Source organism: Mangifera indica, chromosome 15, assembly GCF_011075055.1.
Source record: "Mangifera indica cultivar Alphonso chromosome 15, CATAS_Mindica_2.1, whole genome shotgun sequence".
Classification (NCBI taxonomy): domain Eukaryota; kingdom Viridiplantae; phylum Streptophyta; class Magnoliopsida; order Sapindales; family Anacardiaceae; genus Mangifera; species Mangifera indica.
In genome coordinates, this window is record NC_058151.1 from 11,086,541 (window position 1) to 11,100,756 (window position 14,216).

General features: G+C 31.6%; 2 protein-coding genes across 2 annotated transcripts; both read right to left on the reverse strand.

Annotated features, from left to right (window-relative positions):
- Positions 1 to 329: 329 nt before the first annotated feature.
- Positions 330 to 5,746, reverse strand: LOC123198379 (EEF1A lysine methyltransferase 2-like). The gene is made up of 7 exons (XM_044613079.1): positions 5,416 to 5,746; positions 4,948 to 5,073; positions 4,396 to 4,596; positions 1,973 to 2,069; positions 1,141 to 1,244; positions 939 to 990; positions 330 to 848 (listed from the first exon to the last, which is right to left on the reverse strand). The coding sequence occupies exons 1-7, from the start codon at positions 5,634 to 5,636 to the stop codon at positions 624 to 626; spliced, it is 1,026 nt and encodes a 341-aa protein (XP_044469014.1). The 5' UTR covers positions 5,637 to 5,746; the 3' UTR covers positions 330 to 623.
- A 4,413-nt stretch (positions 5,747 to 10,159) lies between these two features.
- LOC123197485 (loganic acid O-methyltransferase-like) lies at positions 10,160 to 11,712 on the reverse strand. Its single transcript, XM_044611807.1, has 4 exons — positions 11,620 to 11,712; positions 10,899 to 11,549; positions 10,709 to 10,713; positions 10,160 to 10,217 (listed from the first exon to the last, which is right to left on the reverse strand). The coding sequence occupies exons 1-4, from the start codon at positions 11,710 to 11,712 to the stop codon at positions 10,160 to 10,162; spliced, it is 807 nt and encodes a 268-aa protein (XP_044467742.1).
- Between the last annotated feature and the right edge of the window lie 2,504 nt (positions 11,713 to 14,216).

Below are 14,216 nucleotides of genomic sequence, written 5' to 3' on the forward strand. Positions count from 1 at the left end.
ACTTCTTTCACCGAGCAAGTAATATATCAATAACTTAATATACCAGTAAACTTATACTAATCTATTTGAGTATACAAATAAATAAATATTTAATATATATTACCATATGATTAGATGATTTTAAATTAAAAATAAAATAATATCTAATCATGTTATGACACAATTAAATATATATCCATTTATATATTCAAAATAAATACGTAAAATATTACGTATACACATATAATGTGTCATTATATAATTGAATATTACTTTATCATTAATTCAAACTCACTCAATCATTTAATGACATATATCAAATGTGTATTTATTTATATACATAAAATAGATACACATAATTTTATTAATATATTAATGATGAATAATTAAGTAATTTATTTTTCTATCTTCTTGTTCAGACTTGAGTCGACTTAAATTATACAGCATGAGAGGTGGGATAAAACCATCATGTTACAGAATAAAGGAAAAAAAATGGGATGTTCATAATAGCAAAGGATTCAATCAATTTCATCAATTCAAACACCTCACCTGTATTCCACTCTTTCTGCACAATCTTCTACCGCACTCCATAACAAAACAAAACTCAGAACTACAACCCACCATTACACAAACTTGACTGAGTTTCAGTTCCGAAGAAATGCCACGGTGGCGACACGCGAACCCTCTACTCCACCAAACATGAATGTGGGGTATGTGCGAACTCGATTCAGATATTGAAACGGAGGCTCTGTACTTGGTTCTTGTTCTTTTGAGTTATTGGGTTCCTGGGATACATTGATCTTTCTTCGGTTCAGATTTTGCACTTCTTGTACCAACTCATCTTTTGTACTGTTACATGATGTGATTATCTACCACCACCACCATAACCAGAGCAGGTGAAGAAATGTAGTAGACAATACCTAGACAAATAGAATTCAGAAATTGGTACAGGTACTTACCAATATTCCACCAGGAGCCACCAATTTAGAAACTGAATCCCAATACATGATCCTGAAAGAAGAAATTATTATTATAATTTTCACTTTTCACTGAATTATAGTTGTAAGGGCAAGATTAGATTGAAAGTTTTGGGGCAATAGAGAGGGTAATTAGCAATCAGTTATTTGACCGTCCCCAAGTGGAAGATGATGATATTGTTACCTTTTGAGAGGGCCATCAGGATGTAATCCAATGGCATCTAAAGTACCTTTATCCATCACAAGCCGAAATTGCCTCTCAAGCTTTGTTTCGAGAACATCATCAACCTGAAAACAAAAGTAACAAGAGTTGAAAATTATTAAAAGGAGTAATGCACATATGATTATTATATTATGGTAAAAAAAAACCAATGTCCTTATAGTTTCTGAAAATGTATTGTCTTTGAGCCTATTCACACAGTTCGTGAAGACCACCCATCAAGTTTAAGATCACTGGGACTCATGAAAAACACCAGAATATAAGTTTGTTCTATACAACCCACACAGTCAGCATACTAACACTCCACTACACTAATGCAGATCTCCTCAGAATTTATCTTTTAGTCAATGATGCTATGCAAGCATTATGACATCCACCGAGAATGGCCAATATTTACTTGGAAATACAAATATATTAATGGTCATCTCAAGCAACTTTTTTCACCAACAAGATGCACTGTTCTTTTTTTTTTTCTTCTTCTTTTAAAATTATAGATACAATGAGAAAGAAGATATTACCTTCACTGGAAAAAATAAGAAACAAAGAATCAGAATTTTACAAGAAACTTAAGTTTTCACAGAAAAAATGCTTGTAAATGAGAGCATGTGCATCTTAAAATATTAGTACAGGTCTGTAAAGCAAGACCTACAAAACTGGCAATCATTCATTTTAGAGGGCAGGCAACTGCTTCTAGATAAATCATCAAGAAATATATCAAATGTACAACGACTTCATGCAGAATTAGAGATGAAATAGGCCATAACAAAATCCAAATTTATTCTCAAATTCATCATACCAAGAAATTTATATAAGAAAATCCATCACGGTTAGCAATGCTTTGAGCAAGGTTGATTGCATCTTCACTATAATCAATTCCAGTTAAATCAGTGAACCTGAATAAACGAACACAAGATGTGTTAAAAAAGGACAATATCATTTCCACCAAATAAAATATACGACTGAATTTAGTTTTTTTAATTAACATTTTTTTATGAGATTAGGGTTAGATTCAAGCTAAGTTGGCTCAAGCTTGATCGCCAACTCGGCTCAATCAAACCCAAAATGAGCAACCATGATTTTAAGAATTTATCAAGCTCAAGCTTGAGCCATAAAACTTGAACTCGAGCTCGGCTTAAGCTCAACAAAATAAAATGCTTTTAAATTTTAAAAAAATTATTTTTAAAATTTATATTATCTAATAAAAGAAAACATAGAAGGAATTTGTAAAAGCCTCACATTGGAAAGATACACTTCAACAACCGAATCCACTCACAATAAATAAACCCTCAACCTAATTCAAAAGTACCACATCTAGTAAGAAGAATTTCAACAACTCACCTCACCCATTATTAATAACCTTATTATTTTCTTTCTTCATCACAATTCAACTTTCTTCTATGTTTTCTTTTATAAGGAAACATAAATTAAAAAAATATTAATAAGTTTATGATTAATAAATAAATTTAATATTGCTATATACCGAGTAGAACTCAAGCTCAGCTCGAGCTTGACTATTCATATCAAGGTTGGCTCAATCAAAAATCATTGAGTCTAAGGCTAGGCTTGAGTTTGACTCTTTTGAGTTGAGTCAAGAGTCAAACTCGAGCAAGCTTAAACTTGAGCTCGACTCGAATCCCCCTACATAGGATACTCTCTCCAACCATGCTACTTATAATCTATATTGCAGCCCATTTTGACAAAAAATGACCAAAACACCGATAAGACTAATAGTTGACAATAAATTAAGGTAGGAAAATTTTGCTACTAAACTATTTGGTTTTAAAAAATCCTACTTTTACAAAGGGAAACATGGACTGTAGGGCTGGATTTGAAGTTTCTATGGTAGCCATCTATATCATCTTAAAAAATCACAATTCAAGAAACTTTTAAAACATCCATGAGCTCAACCATCCCTTTATCCATCTTCATACATATCATACATTTGATCATTAAACCAACCACAATGTTATTTTATTTTATTCGTACACTAGAACTCTTCCAACCTTTTGTTATGAATACGAGTTCTAAGCTAAGGACTATGTTCCATCCTACACTCATGGTAGTAAAAATGTCTCCCAATATGTGGTCCCAAAGGGAGATGAACCAAGGGATAACTGCTAATATAATGGTATATCTTTGCCCTAAATATGCAGGAAAGACTTACTAAATGTACTTTAAATTCCCAACTCCTACAACAACAAGTTTTACATGAAAACTGGGGATTCAAGAATCTATATATGTGGTAATAAGCTGCTTGGTTGTTTCATGGTTTCCTAAATGAATGGAGAAAAAAGAAACCACTGAACAAACACAAATGACATACGAAGAAAGCGAAAATAATATTATTTGGTTTGGTGTCTTTAGTATGAAGTTTAAACAAGAGTTTAGTTCTAAAGTTTAAGATTCTGTAGTTTTACATCATTATACCATCAAGAAAAATAGTTGGCTTTCTATGTCACAATCTATACGTTACTGGAAAAAACATGTGTAAATAATGATGTGAAATTATTGACAATAGAGAACTCTAGTGTAATAAGTCAACCTTAACTCTAATAATCCTTCAAAGACACCAACCAGCCTCTTGCAACCTTTTTCCAAGAAAGCTTTATCAAAGCCCCTCTTCACTTTCCCCAACCATTATCAACTTCAGTTTCAGTACTCTTAAATATAGGAGCATCATTCGAATTAATGGTACAGCAATTTTCTACATTCTAGCCACACAATGTGGAAAAGATTCTGCCTTTTTAATCTCTGACTCACTATTAATGTGTTATTTTAAATTAAATAATCTTCAAAAGGTAATAGATGCTTATTAAATCCCCTGGGCCTTACATAAGGAAATTGCCAGGATGATATTTACCCAGATCTGCAAACATAGACAGAACATCAAATAAAAGATAGAGTATGTGAACTTACAGAATGCCTCATTTCAAGCCTTTACACATTCATTTACTCCTGTTTTCTTCATTAGTGCAATGCATAAGATGATATGCATCCATGTAGAAACCAAATCTAGACGATAACTCATTATCTCATATCTTAAAATTCCAATCATGATTCTTCTGGACCATACAACATATGTGTATTATGTCCCCATATAAAGAAAGAATGAACATGATGTAGATGAAGAGATATTTGCAAGCACTAAATTAAATTCTAAACTAGCTCGTTTAATATAGCACATGATACCAGAACTATAGGCAAAATCTCAGAGTGTACCCCAGCTTAGCAAGTTCTTGAAGGAGCAGACCATTGCCAGTGCCAACATCAAGTATACTCCAACCAGACAAATATTTATCACTCTCTTCAGCAGGTTCAGACTTGAAATCATCACCAGGATTCAGCATCTGACCTTGAGATATCTCAATGCACAAACTTTTTGTCCAAGAAGCAACGACATCCATGACATCAGCTCCAAACCTAATGAAACAGGAGAAAAAAATCACATAAATAAAGTTACAAAAAACATAGTACAGATGAATACTGAGAAATAACTCTCAGACCTCAAACTTCTATTCTTTTTTACCAGGGTTTATAAAATATCCATTGAATCCCAGAAACAAGATTATATCATTCCATAACAACTTCCAATGACACACAACCATAATTATCACAATCAAGGTAGTATTATTTTGGACAAGTTCTTACTTGTAGCAACTTATGTCTTCAAAGCAGGTTCTAAAAATTGAGTAAATGTAGCAAAAGAACCATTACAGCATACTTATATAACTTCAGAAAAGTTCTACACTACATAATTAAATCACCACCTACCAAACTTCACCAGAATGGCCATGTTCACGAAAATTCGCCAACTCATCAGCATATGCAGCATTCCAGTAACTCTGAAGACCTAGCATTGAAGTAATTCCATCTGAATCTGGCTCCTCCTTATCGGAACTGAATAACACATAACACATAGCAATGAAAATTTAGTAACGAAATCAAAGATTTCTATAGAAACTTTTTAGAGTTGTTTAGAATTTAAACAACTTGGCGCCTCGAAAAAATTCAGAAGACTCAAGCATTCATCTTAAAAACAATTGTTTACCATTAAGTTTATCTACGCAAATAACATAAGTTATAAAAAGAAAAATTTTCCTTTTAAATTCACGCAAGGTTATTTCACAATCAAGAAAGAAAAAGAAAACATAAAAACCAAAAACCCTAATTCATTTCCCTGTAGTCTTGTAAATCGTTCAATTCGGTAACCAAAAATAAAATAAGAAAGAAATGCATTACTTGTAATCAGAGGAAGCACGGAAGTTTCCGGATGAGAGTGCCTCGGCGGCGTCTACGTGGCGCTGATCGTCGTCAAGAGTGCTACCGTATTCACTCTTTATAGACCAGGAGTCCGCCGCAACTGAACGCTCATCATCAGAGACCAGATCGGGGGTGGGTCGGGCCTGCTGTTGAGGCTGAAAGAGCTCAGATTCTTCCGGGGTTAATCGGATTCCAGCCATTTGGACAAAAAAATATGAGAGATTCTACAGAAGGGCCGTACAAGAAAAATGGTGCTTGGGAATACGATGGAGTTTGCCCATGGACAGAAACCAAAGGCCAGAAGACACCAGGGTACTTATCAAAAATTCAAATATTTATTTAACGCGAATTTTTATTAAAAACTTTAATTAATATTAGAAGTAAAATTATTATTTAATAAAATATTAAATTTTTATCACATTTTTTTAAATTTAAAAATCTCATAATATTTTCCTTTCAAATTTTTTTTTAAAATTTGAAAAATGATAATTTTCTCCTTTAGATTTTTTCTTCTTCTTTTTTATGATGATATATCATCTTCGATCATCAATTGTCCTCTTTCCCTCCCAGTCTCTCTCTCTCTTTTCTCTCCAACTATGGATCGATGAAAGTTATTTGGACAACAATGTTTGGAAGTATCAAGACAAAAATCGTATGAATTTTTAGATGATTTTTGTCGATCTGTGGGTAAAGAGGAAAATGAGAGAGACTAGGAGAGAGAGATAAGACGGGAGAAAGGACAATCTAAGGTCAAAGACAATGGATTGTCACCAGAAAAAAAAAAAAACTCTAAGGGAAAATTATTATTTTTCAAACTTTGGGCTGAAAAAATTGTGAGATTTTTAACCCTAGAGGAAGAAATGTGATAAAACTTTAATTTTTTTAATTTTTTATTAAATATCAGTTTTACTTCTAACTCTAATTGAGATTTTCAATAAAAATTATCTCATAAATGGATATTTGATTTTTCAAAGTTAGAGAGTAATACTTTAAAATTTTACTATACTTTAAGTGTGAACAAATCTTTTGACCAAAACAAAAATACCTAAATTTAGGATTATGTTGTCATTAAATGTTATTTAATAAACAAATAAATAAGGGTTGTTATATACTTTTAAATGGGCCACAAGACTATTTTCCACCTAAGTTTTACTTTAATCTTAAAAGCACACTTACGATAAATGAAAAATCAAAACACTCACCTATTGGCTAAATTCTATTAAAATTTTCAATTATAAGTAACGGTAGAATCATTAATTTAATAATAATATTTAAAATATATATAATTTATTTATTTTTCCGTTTAAGTTTTAAAAACTAATAACTTTACCCTTGCTTAAAGTTTTCAAACTTTGAAAAGTAACATTTTTCACTCAAACCTAGGGTTTCCATCTTTTTTCAACTTTAGCCACCCCCCAGAACTTTTAAAAACAATAGTTTTACCCACCTCTTGAACTTTAGTTTTTAGCATCCTCTTCGGCCATCTCTGGCTTGAATCGATGGAAAAAGGTGGTGTAATAAAAAGATGGAGATCTTTTCGTCACACCATTGTTTCCCGTTGGCTCAGGCAAGAGAGGAGACTAGAGAGAACACAGAAAAGGACACTAAAAATTAAAGTTCAAAAGAGGGGGTGAAACTACTGTTTTTAAAAGTTCTAGGGGCGGTTGAAGTTGGAAAAAGATGGAAACCCTAGGTTTGGGGGAAAAATATGATTTTTTAAAATTTGAAAACTTTAAGCAGAGGTAAAGTTGTTAGTTTTTAAAACTTAAGGGGAAAAATAAATAAATTAAATATATTTTTGATATTATTATAAAAATAACGATTTTACACTTACCTATAACTGAAAATTTTAACAAAAGTTAACCAATGAGTGGGTGTTTGAGTTTTTCATTTGTCGTGGGTGTGCTTTGCGATTAGACTAAATTTTGGGTGGGAAATAGTTCTTTGGCCTTTTAAATTTTGATGCAACTCCATAACATGTAACCATACGCCCTATTGTGTGGGGTATGGGTTGGATTCGAATTATAATGGCTCATACTTAGCTTAATAGGTTTGAAATGAGTAGCTTGACCCAAACCCATGATTTTAAGAAGAGCAAATGACTTATTCCCACCCAAGGTTTAGTCAATTCCCAACTCCCACCCATTAAGTTTTAAAAACCTAAATATCTCCCTATGGACTGATAAAGTTAATAAAATCTATTAGTTCTAGAGGTAAAATTACTATTTAACCAGTGATATTATAAAAAATAAAACTTTACCTTATTTTCTCCTTAAATCCTAAAAACTAATAATTTCTCCTCAAGATTAAACTTTGAAAAGTTAGATTTTCTCCCTAGTGTTTTTATTTTTCAATGATAATTTTTTGGCAAATGGCCACCTTCTCTAGTGATCTCTAGGCGATGTCTCTCTCTCTCTAACATGTCTCTGTTTCCCAACCATCTGCCCCCAGAGCTATCGACAATGAAGACTTCATCTTCGTCTGTAGATGAAAATGACATATTTATCTCTGACTAGAGAAATGGAATTTCATCAAAGGGGGAGTTCGGTTTCCAGAGGGAGAAAGCATTGGAGGAAATAGCTCATTGTGTTAATATTCCTCAAACCTAGCAAAGGTGAAAATGTAACTTTTCTAAGTTTTTATCTTGAGGGAAATTGTTAGTTTTTAGGGTTTAAGAGGGAAAATGAGATAAAATTTTACTCTTTTAATATCAATAATTAAATGACAATTTTACTTCTTTGTTAACTTTAACCGCTCATAGGTGAATATTGGATTTTTAAAACTTAACAAATGAGAGTTTAAAAATTAACAAAACTTTGGGTGGGAATAAGCCCTTTGGCCTTTTAAGAAATTATTGACATCAAGCAAGCCATGGTTTTAAACATTATTGAGGAGCTCGGGAAATAAGAGTTAAGTTTTAGTTCAATTCGATTTTAATTAGAATGACATTTTTAACTTTAAAAAATTTGTTTTTAGAAATTTTTTATTTTATTTTATGTATTTTAACAAAAAAAATATTAAAATAAATTAAATTGTATTGAGAAATAAAATGAATACATTTAGTTATGATGAGGAGGTCAGTTAAGTTGCTAAAGCTTATCTCCCCTAAATGTAAGATTTTCATAATTGGTTTGAATTTATTTATAATAGGTGAGGTGAGCCATTAAAATGTCTCTTTGCAATGTGAGATTTTCATATATTATAGTAACTCACTATAAATAGAGTAATACTACATGTATACATTTTGAGTATATAAAATGGATACATAATATCTATTTTTGTGTATTCAAAATACATATACATAATTTTATTATTATATATATACACATACACACACTCCCCTCCCCCCGCCCCACCTCCCCACAACATCATGGATCGTTTCAATCAGATAGAAAATAAAGTATGGATTAATGATGAATTAAAATATGATTGATATAATTTTGAAAACCATTGATGCAATGTATTAAACATGCAATTGAAATATATTGAACTATTGAAAATAATATTGAAATTCAAACACTTATGATTTGCTAATCTAAAATCTTCATAGAAATCTGGAATAAAACAATTTTTTGGAGAATTTCATTGATATTCCAAAAGGATAGCTTGTTTTTCAATCGAAAACTTACAATCTATTTATAGGACAAATTTTGAACTATTACAACCATTGAAATTTAACATAATTGTTGCAATTTTAATCTTTGCAAGAAATAATGCAAAACTTTGATAGGGAATCTTTGAATATTGACACCTCTTTGTAGCCTTTTTCTTTTTGCAAGAAACTTTTTTTTTTTCTAACATCGTTATTGCTTACAGGGAATCTTATAGGTAATATTATCTTTGGTTGGGGAATCTTTGTGTCCTTTAACCATATTCTGATTTTATCGCTCATGTTTTTGCTTGTAAGACAGTTAGATAGATGTCACTTTCTTAGATTAATTTTGAAATTGATCTTGGCCCAATATGTAACATTTGAATGAGTTCAAATGAAGGGGAGTCAAATATTTATTAAATGTTTTGGCATCCATCAAAATTCTAAATTTAATATCTTGTTTGAGAAATTCTTTGTACCATCTTCTTGAGCCATTGCCCTTTTAAGTTATTTGTTTTGATTGAATCATTTTGAAGAGATTGGAGAATCCTAAAGTTGTCATCATCATTGCTTTGGGCAAAACTGATTGTGAGCTTGATCCTTCATTGGTTGATTCTTTGTCATCTTGTAATTGGGATAACAAAATTTTCAATTGAAGTTTTACTTCTTTTGATTAGGCTCCAACAAGGGAAGATGAAACCATTTGTTGACGACATCGAGAGGGAGAGAAATTAGCCGTTATTCACCTGAAATTCGCTAGTGAAATTTGAAACTTTGGATAGGGGAAAATGTCATTTTTCAAAACTTAATTTTGAGAGAAAATTGTTAGCTTAAGTTTTTTAAAATTAAAGGATAAAAGTTTTGGATTTCACTATACATTGGGTGGGAATAAGTCTTTTGGCCAAAAATTAATTGTAAAAAAACAAACATAAAACTGCTAATAGATTGAAATTAATTTAAACTGAACTGAACTCAAATTTAAACCATTTAATTTACAACATATATAGCTGATCAAATGAGTTGATAATGGATGCATTTGAGTGAGACGAATAGGTTAAATCTTGTTATGGTTTTCAAGATCATCAAAGGTCAAGAAATTCCCAGCGGGGAGCTTTGTAGTGAAATGGTTGATTACTGGTCAACAGCCTTACTGCCGAAATGTTCCTTGATAAGCCCCTCAAAAACAGCTCTAATTTTTTAGGTTGAATCTTCCGCACAGAATGTCTTCTCCATCGCAGCATATGCTAATATGTTTGTGCTCTCTATGCTGAATAATCCATTTCTCTCGAACTCCTTTGGGGTTGGATAGTACAGAGGGAAGTTGAACAACTGCAGTTTTTCTTGGCTTATTAGTCCCCGCATTAATAAATAATGCTTCAGTACTGTTTCCAGGAAAATATGAGTGATTTTACTCAATAAAATACTGGAATGAATGTAGTAATCGTGAGATTTGTTTAATAAAATAGGATAATTGAATAGCATAGTCACCATTTATAGACGAATTTAAATAATTAATAAAAATAAACTCAATAAATTCATCATCTAAGTAAACAATATTAATATAGGTCCTAAGGTTTTATAGACTTTTTATAAAATCTAACAGTCTATTATATATTAGATAGATCTCTACTCTAAAACTAATATAATATAATTTTACTGATTAAAAATTGTCATTCAAACAGGTTCTAAGAGCAAAAGACCAGTTATAGGTATTTTTAAGAGCTTAAATCTACAGTTTCAATTTATATATTATTTCAGGTATTCTTATAATCTTAAATATGTTTAATTTAATATTTTATAATCTATTCGTAGATGCTATAGAATTAGGAATGCATGCGTAAATCTTGCATTTCCTTAATGAAATTCTTACCGTCTTGGCCATGTCAATGAGGCAAGATCCCGATAAACCATAAGTTTTACCCTTAGTAGTCCTGGACATGGGGATCCCATCTGGTAAAGCAGATAATATGATCACCATTAATCCTCCCTCCACAAGCTCTTCAGCTCTAGCATTCAGAAAGCACTCCATGTCATTTTTGAACTGAGCTGCATAAACCTCGGCCACCTCTTTCACAAATCCTGTACACTGAATGCTGTCTTTCTTCCACGCAGGAGGTTCACTATCCTGAATCTCTTCTGGGACCTTGGAGAGCCAGTGCAACGCATAGGAGGAGTACACAAAATGAAGAGTGGAATTGGGAAACAAGCGGCTATGGAAAGAGCCTGGAACAGCAGTGGCAAAGTATTTCCTTGAAGGAGGAAGGGATTTAAAGAGAGTGTTGAAATCATTGTCGAAGCGATCATTGAAGAAGACTTGGAATTCTAGGGCTGAAGGGTTTTGGTGTTTTTGCTCAACAGCTTCGATAATGTTTTGCATGGCGATGAAGGTGCTAGGCCCAGTGGAACATCCCAGATCCGCTATCTGAAATGCTGTGGAATTTTCAAATCCGGGGACCTCAAAGTCGAGCTTATCAGCCATGGCTTCTTTCACCATTTCCTTTGTAGCATCCACCACTACCCTCTGTACGTATACATTCCATAAAATCAAAATTCTAATTTACAAGCCATAAAGTTAGATAAATAAGGTATACCTGTTGAGAAGAATTTTTAGCATAGCTATGAGCTCCATGTCCACCAACCATGGGATAGAATTCAGCCAAACTCTTGCTCTCTGGATAAACCATTTTCTCTTCCTGATCTCCCCAACGTACAAATAAATGTCAATGGATGACAATACTTAGCCTTCAAAGTTATATAATGGGTGGATACATTCTTCATCAAGAAATTGATATGATTTTTTTTTTTTTCATTTTCATTGTGTCAATGTCTATGGTGCTCTGATTGCTTTGCTTGACTGACTTGAACTTTCTAAATTTCCCATCAAAGTAGTTGGGACCAGTAATTTTTAAACGAAAATTTCATATAAATTTCTCACATTAAAATTCAAAAATACAAAATTTTTTTGAGCAATTAAATGGTCCCAACTAATTAAGCCTTCTGTGAATTTGTTTGAACCTCTAACAGGAGCGACGATTAAAAGAATCTTTGTTATCAAATGTTTTTATAAACAGACAAATTTTCTAGCATGCCTATACACAATTAAAGGAAAGGCCAAAAACTTATTCCCACCTAAGGTTTAAAGTCATACCCACACTCGTTAACTTTCAAAAATCTAAATATTCACTCTTCTATTAAATTTTATTATTACTATCAAAAATAAAATTATCATTTAAAAAATTTATTTAAACTTATATTTTAGAAACACCCTTAAGTTTTGAAATTTTATTTAGGTCTCCTAACTTCATATTTTTCAAGGTTAAAAACTAGTTCCCACCCCCCCTCTCGTCTTTTTTTCACATATAGTTGCCCACCAGCTTTTAAAAAACTTTTAGTTTCACCCCTTTCACTCCCTCAGTTCAAACTCTTATTCTCTCCGATGATTGTTCGTCATCTCTGGTTGTTGTCTCTCTTCCTCTATACTTCTTTAGAAACAAAGATAAAATTATCTTCGTCTGATAAAGACTCGGATAACGATTAGAAAGATCTTTGTTGTTAGAAGTTATGAAAAGACACAATTTTTATTGCATGCCTATATATAAAAATTGAAGGAAATAATATTAATCTGTGGGCACATCTCAACGATTCTTTTGCATTAGAATGCAAGTCGTTCTCGAACCGTAGTTGATGCCATATAATATATATTTTTGCAGGCATATGTGAGGCTAAGATTAACTGCTTGATTTTGCTTATTCATAACCATAAAATTCTTTATTGAAAATTAATTTCTTGGCAAAATCATGGCATCATGCCATAATTATTCTCATCTGGACAGCCAGAAGAGTGGCTCCATTCATTGCCTGCCCACTATTATCTTATTAAACTACAGTTATGTCAATTTTTTTTCATAATATAATCTATCATTCACCAGCAATATTATTGAAGAAGACAAGGAATTTTAATATGAAGTTAAATAAATCATAAGCCCTATTGTTGTCTCTACATCTTGAACCTTCTATTCTACTTCAAGACATATTTGTTTTCTTGCCGGCTAATATTCTTGTAATTAAACCAATGGCTTTCTTATGTTTTTAATAAGAGTCTTTGTGAGATTGCCTCATGCCATAAACGCATTCATAAGCGACGAGCAATGCTTGTGATTTTGTGATACGTGGATTGGAATGGAGATTGGTCCACAAAATAGTCAGCAATCTGTCAAATGGGTTTTGCAAGTAGGGGAAGACTTTCCTCTCGAACACTGATAGATGGCAAGAACGGCTAGAAAGGACTTGAGAGAAATGTAAAACACAAATCTAAATTTTAAAACATCACAAAAATCTTTAAAATAAATTATTAAATCAGTTAATACTAATCTTTAAACCTATTTTAAGCAAAATTTCAAGAAATGGTTAAAAAAATTTTGAGGGGTGTACACAGTTCAATTTAATATAATTTAAGAGTTTTTCAAAGTAAACTGTTAGGAACAATCATATCAATATAAACATTTTGTGAATTACAGTAAACATCAAATTACATACCCGGATTCATGTTCTGACGAAACCCACTCGAATAGGGTGCGAGGTATTGACATTAGTTGATTTTCACAACCTATTTTATTTCATGTACTGCATGTCTATTTTGAGAAACATGCTCTGTGCTATTTAGTTATGCAAGAGAAGAAGGGAGAATGTTTTTCTTCTAATAAAAAAAATAGCGTAATCTCATACGGGAGGAGACAGTGTTTGGACAATTTATAAGTGTCCAACTACTCTCCAACTCTTCTAATAACTACTCTTGACAATTAAATTAAACTAGATCGGGTTGATATGTCATGGGTGAATCCAGACACAATATAAATTGAAAAAAACGATTTAAAAAATTTACAAACAAAACAAAACCATTTTAGTTTTCATACTAAACCAAACCGAACTAAACTGAAAAAATACGATTTGGTCTGATTTGAATTACTGTTAGAAAGAGTTAAAATCATTGACTTCTAAATATATTATATTTAATAAAATTAATAAAATTATAATTTTTTATAATATAATATAAATATGTAAAATAAATATATGAAGTATGTATTAAAAAAATGGTTTACGGTTTAGTTCAGTGTGAAAATTTTTCAAATATAATTAAATTTTTTTATATATCAAATCATAATTTTTAAGTGATTAGATATGATTTTATA

Bases quoted from the DNA above. Each gene is read 5' to 3' on its own strand.
- LOC123198379 (XM_044613079.1), bottom strand. From the start codon at position 5,636: ATGGCTGGAATCCGATTAACCCCGGAAGAATCTGAGCTCTTTCAGCCT. The intron at 4,597-4,947 runs GTAGGTGGTGAT...CTGTTTCATTAG, and splicing joins GGCCATTCTGGTGAAGTTTG to GTTTGGAGCTGATGTCATGG. The intron at 1,245-1,972 runs GTATGATGAATT...TTTTGTTTTCAG, and splicing joins TTTCTTATATAAATTTCTTG to GTTGATGATGTTCTCGAAAC.
- LOC123197485 (XM_044611807.1), bottom strand. From the start codon at position 11,712: ATGGTTTATCCAGAGAGCAAGAGTTTGGCTGAATTCTATCCCATGGTT. The intron at 11,550-11,619 runs GTATACCTTATT...GTATACGTACAG, and splicing joins CTAAAAATTCTTCTCAACAG to AGGGTAGTGGTGGATGCTAC.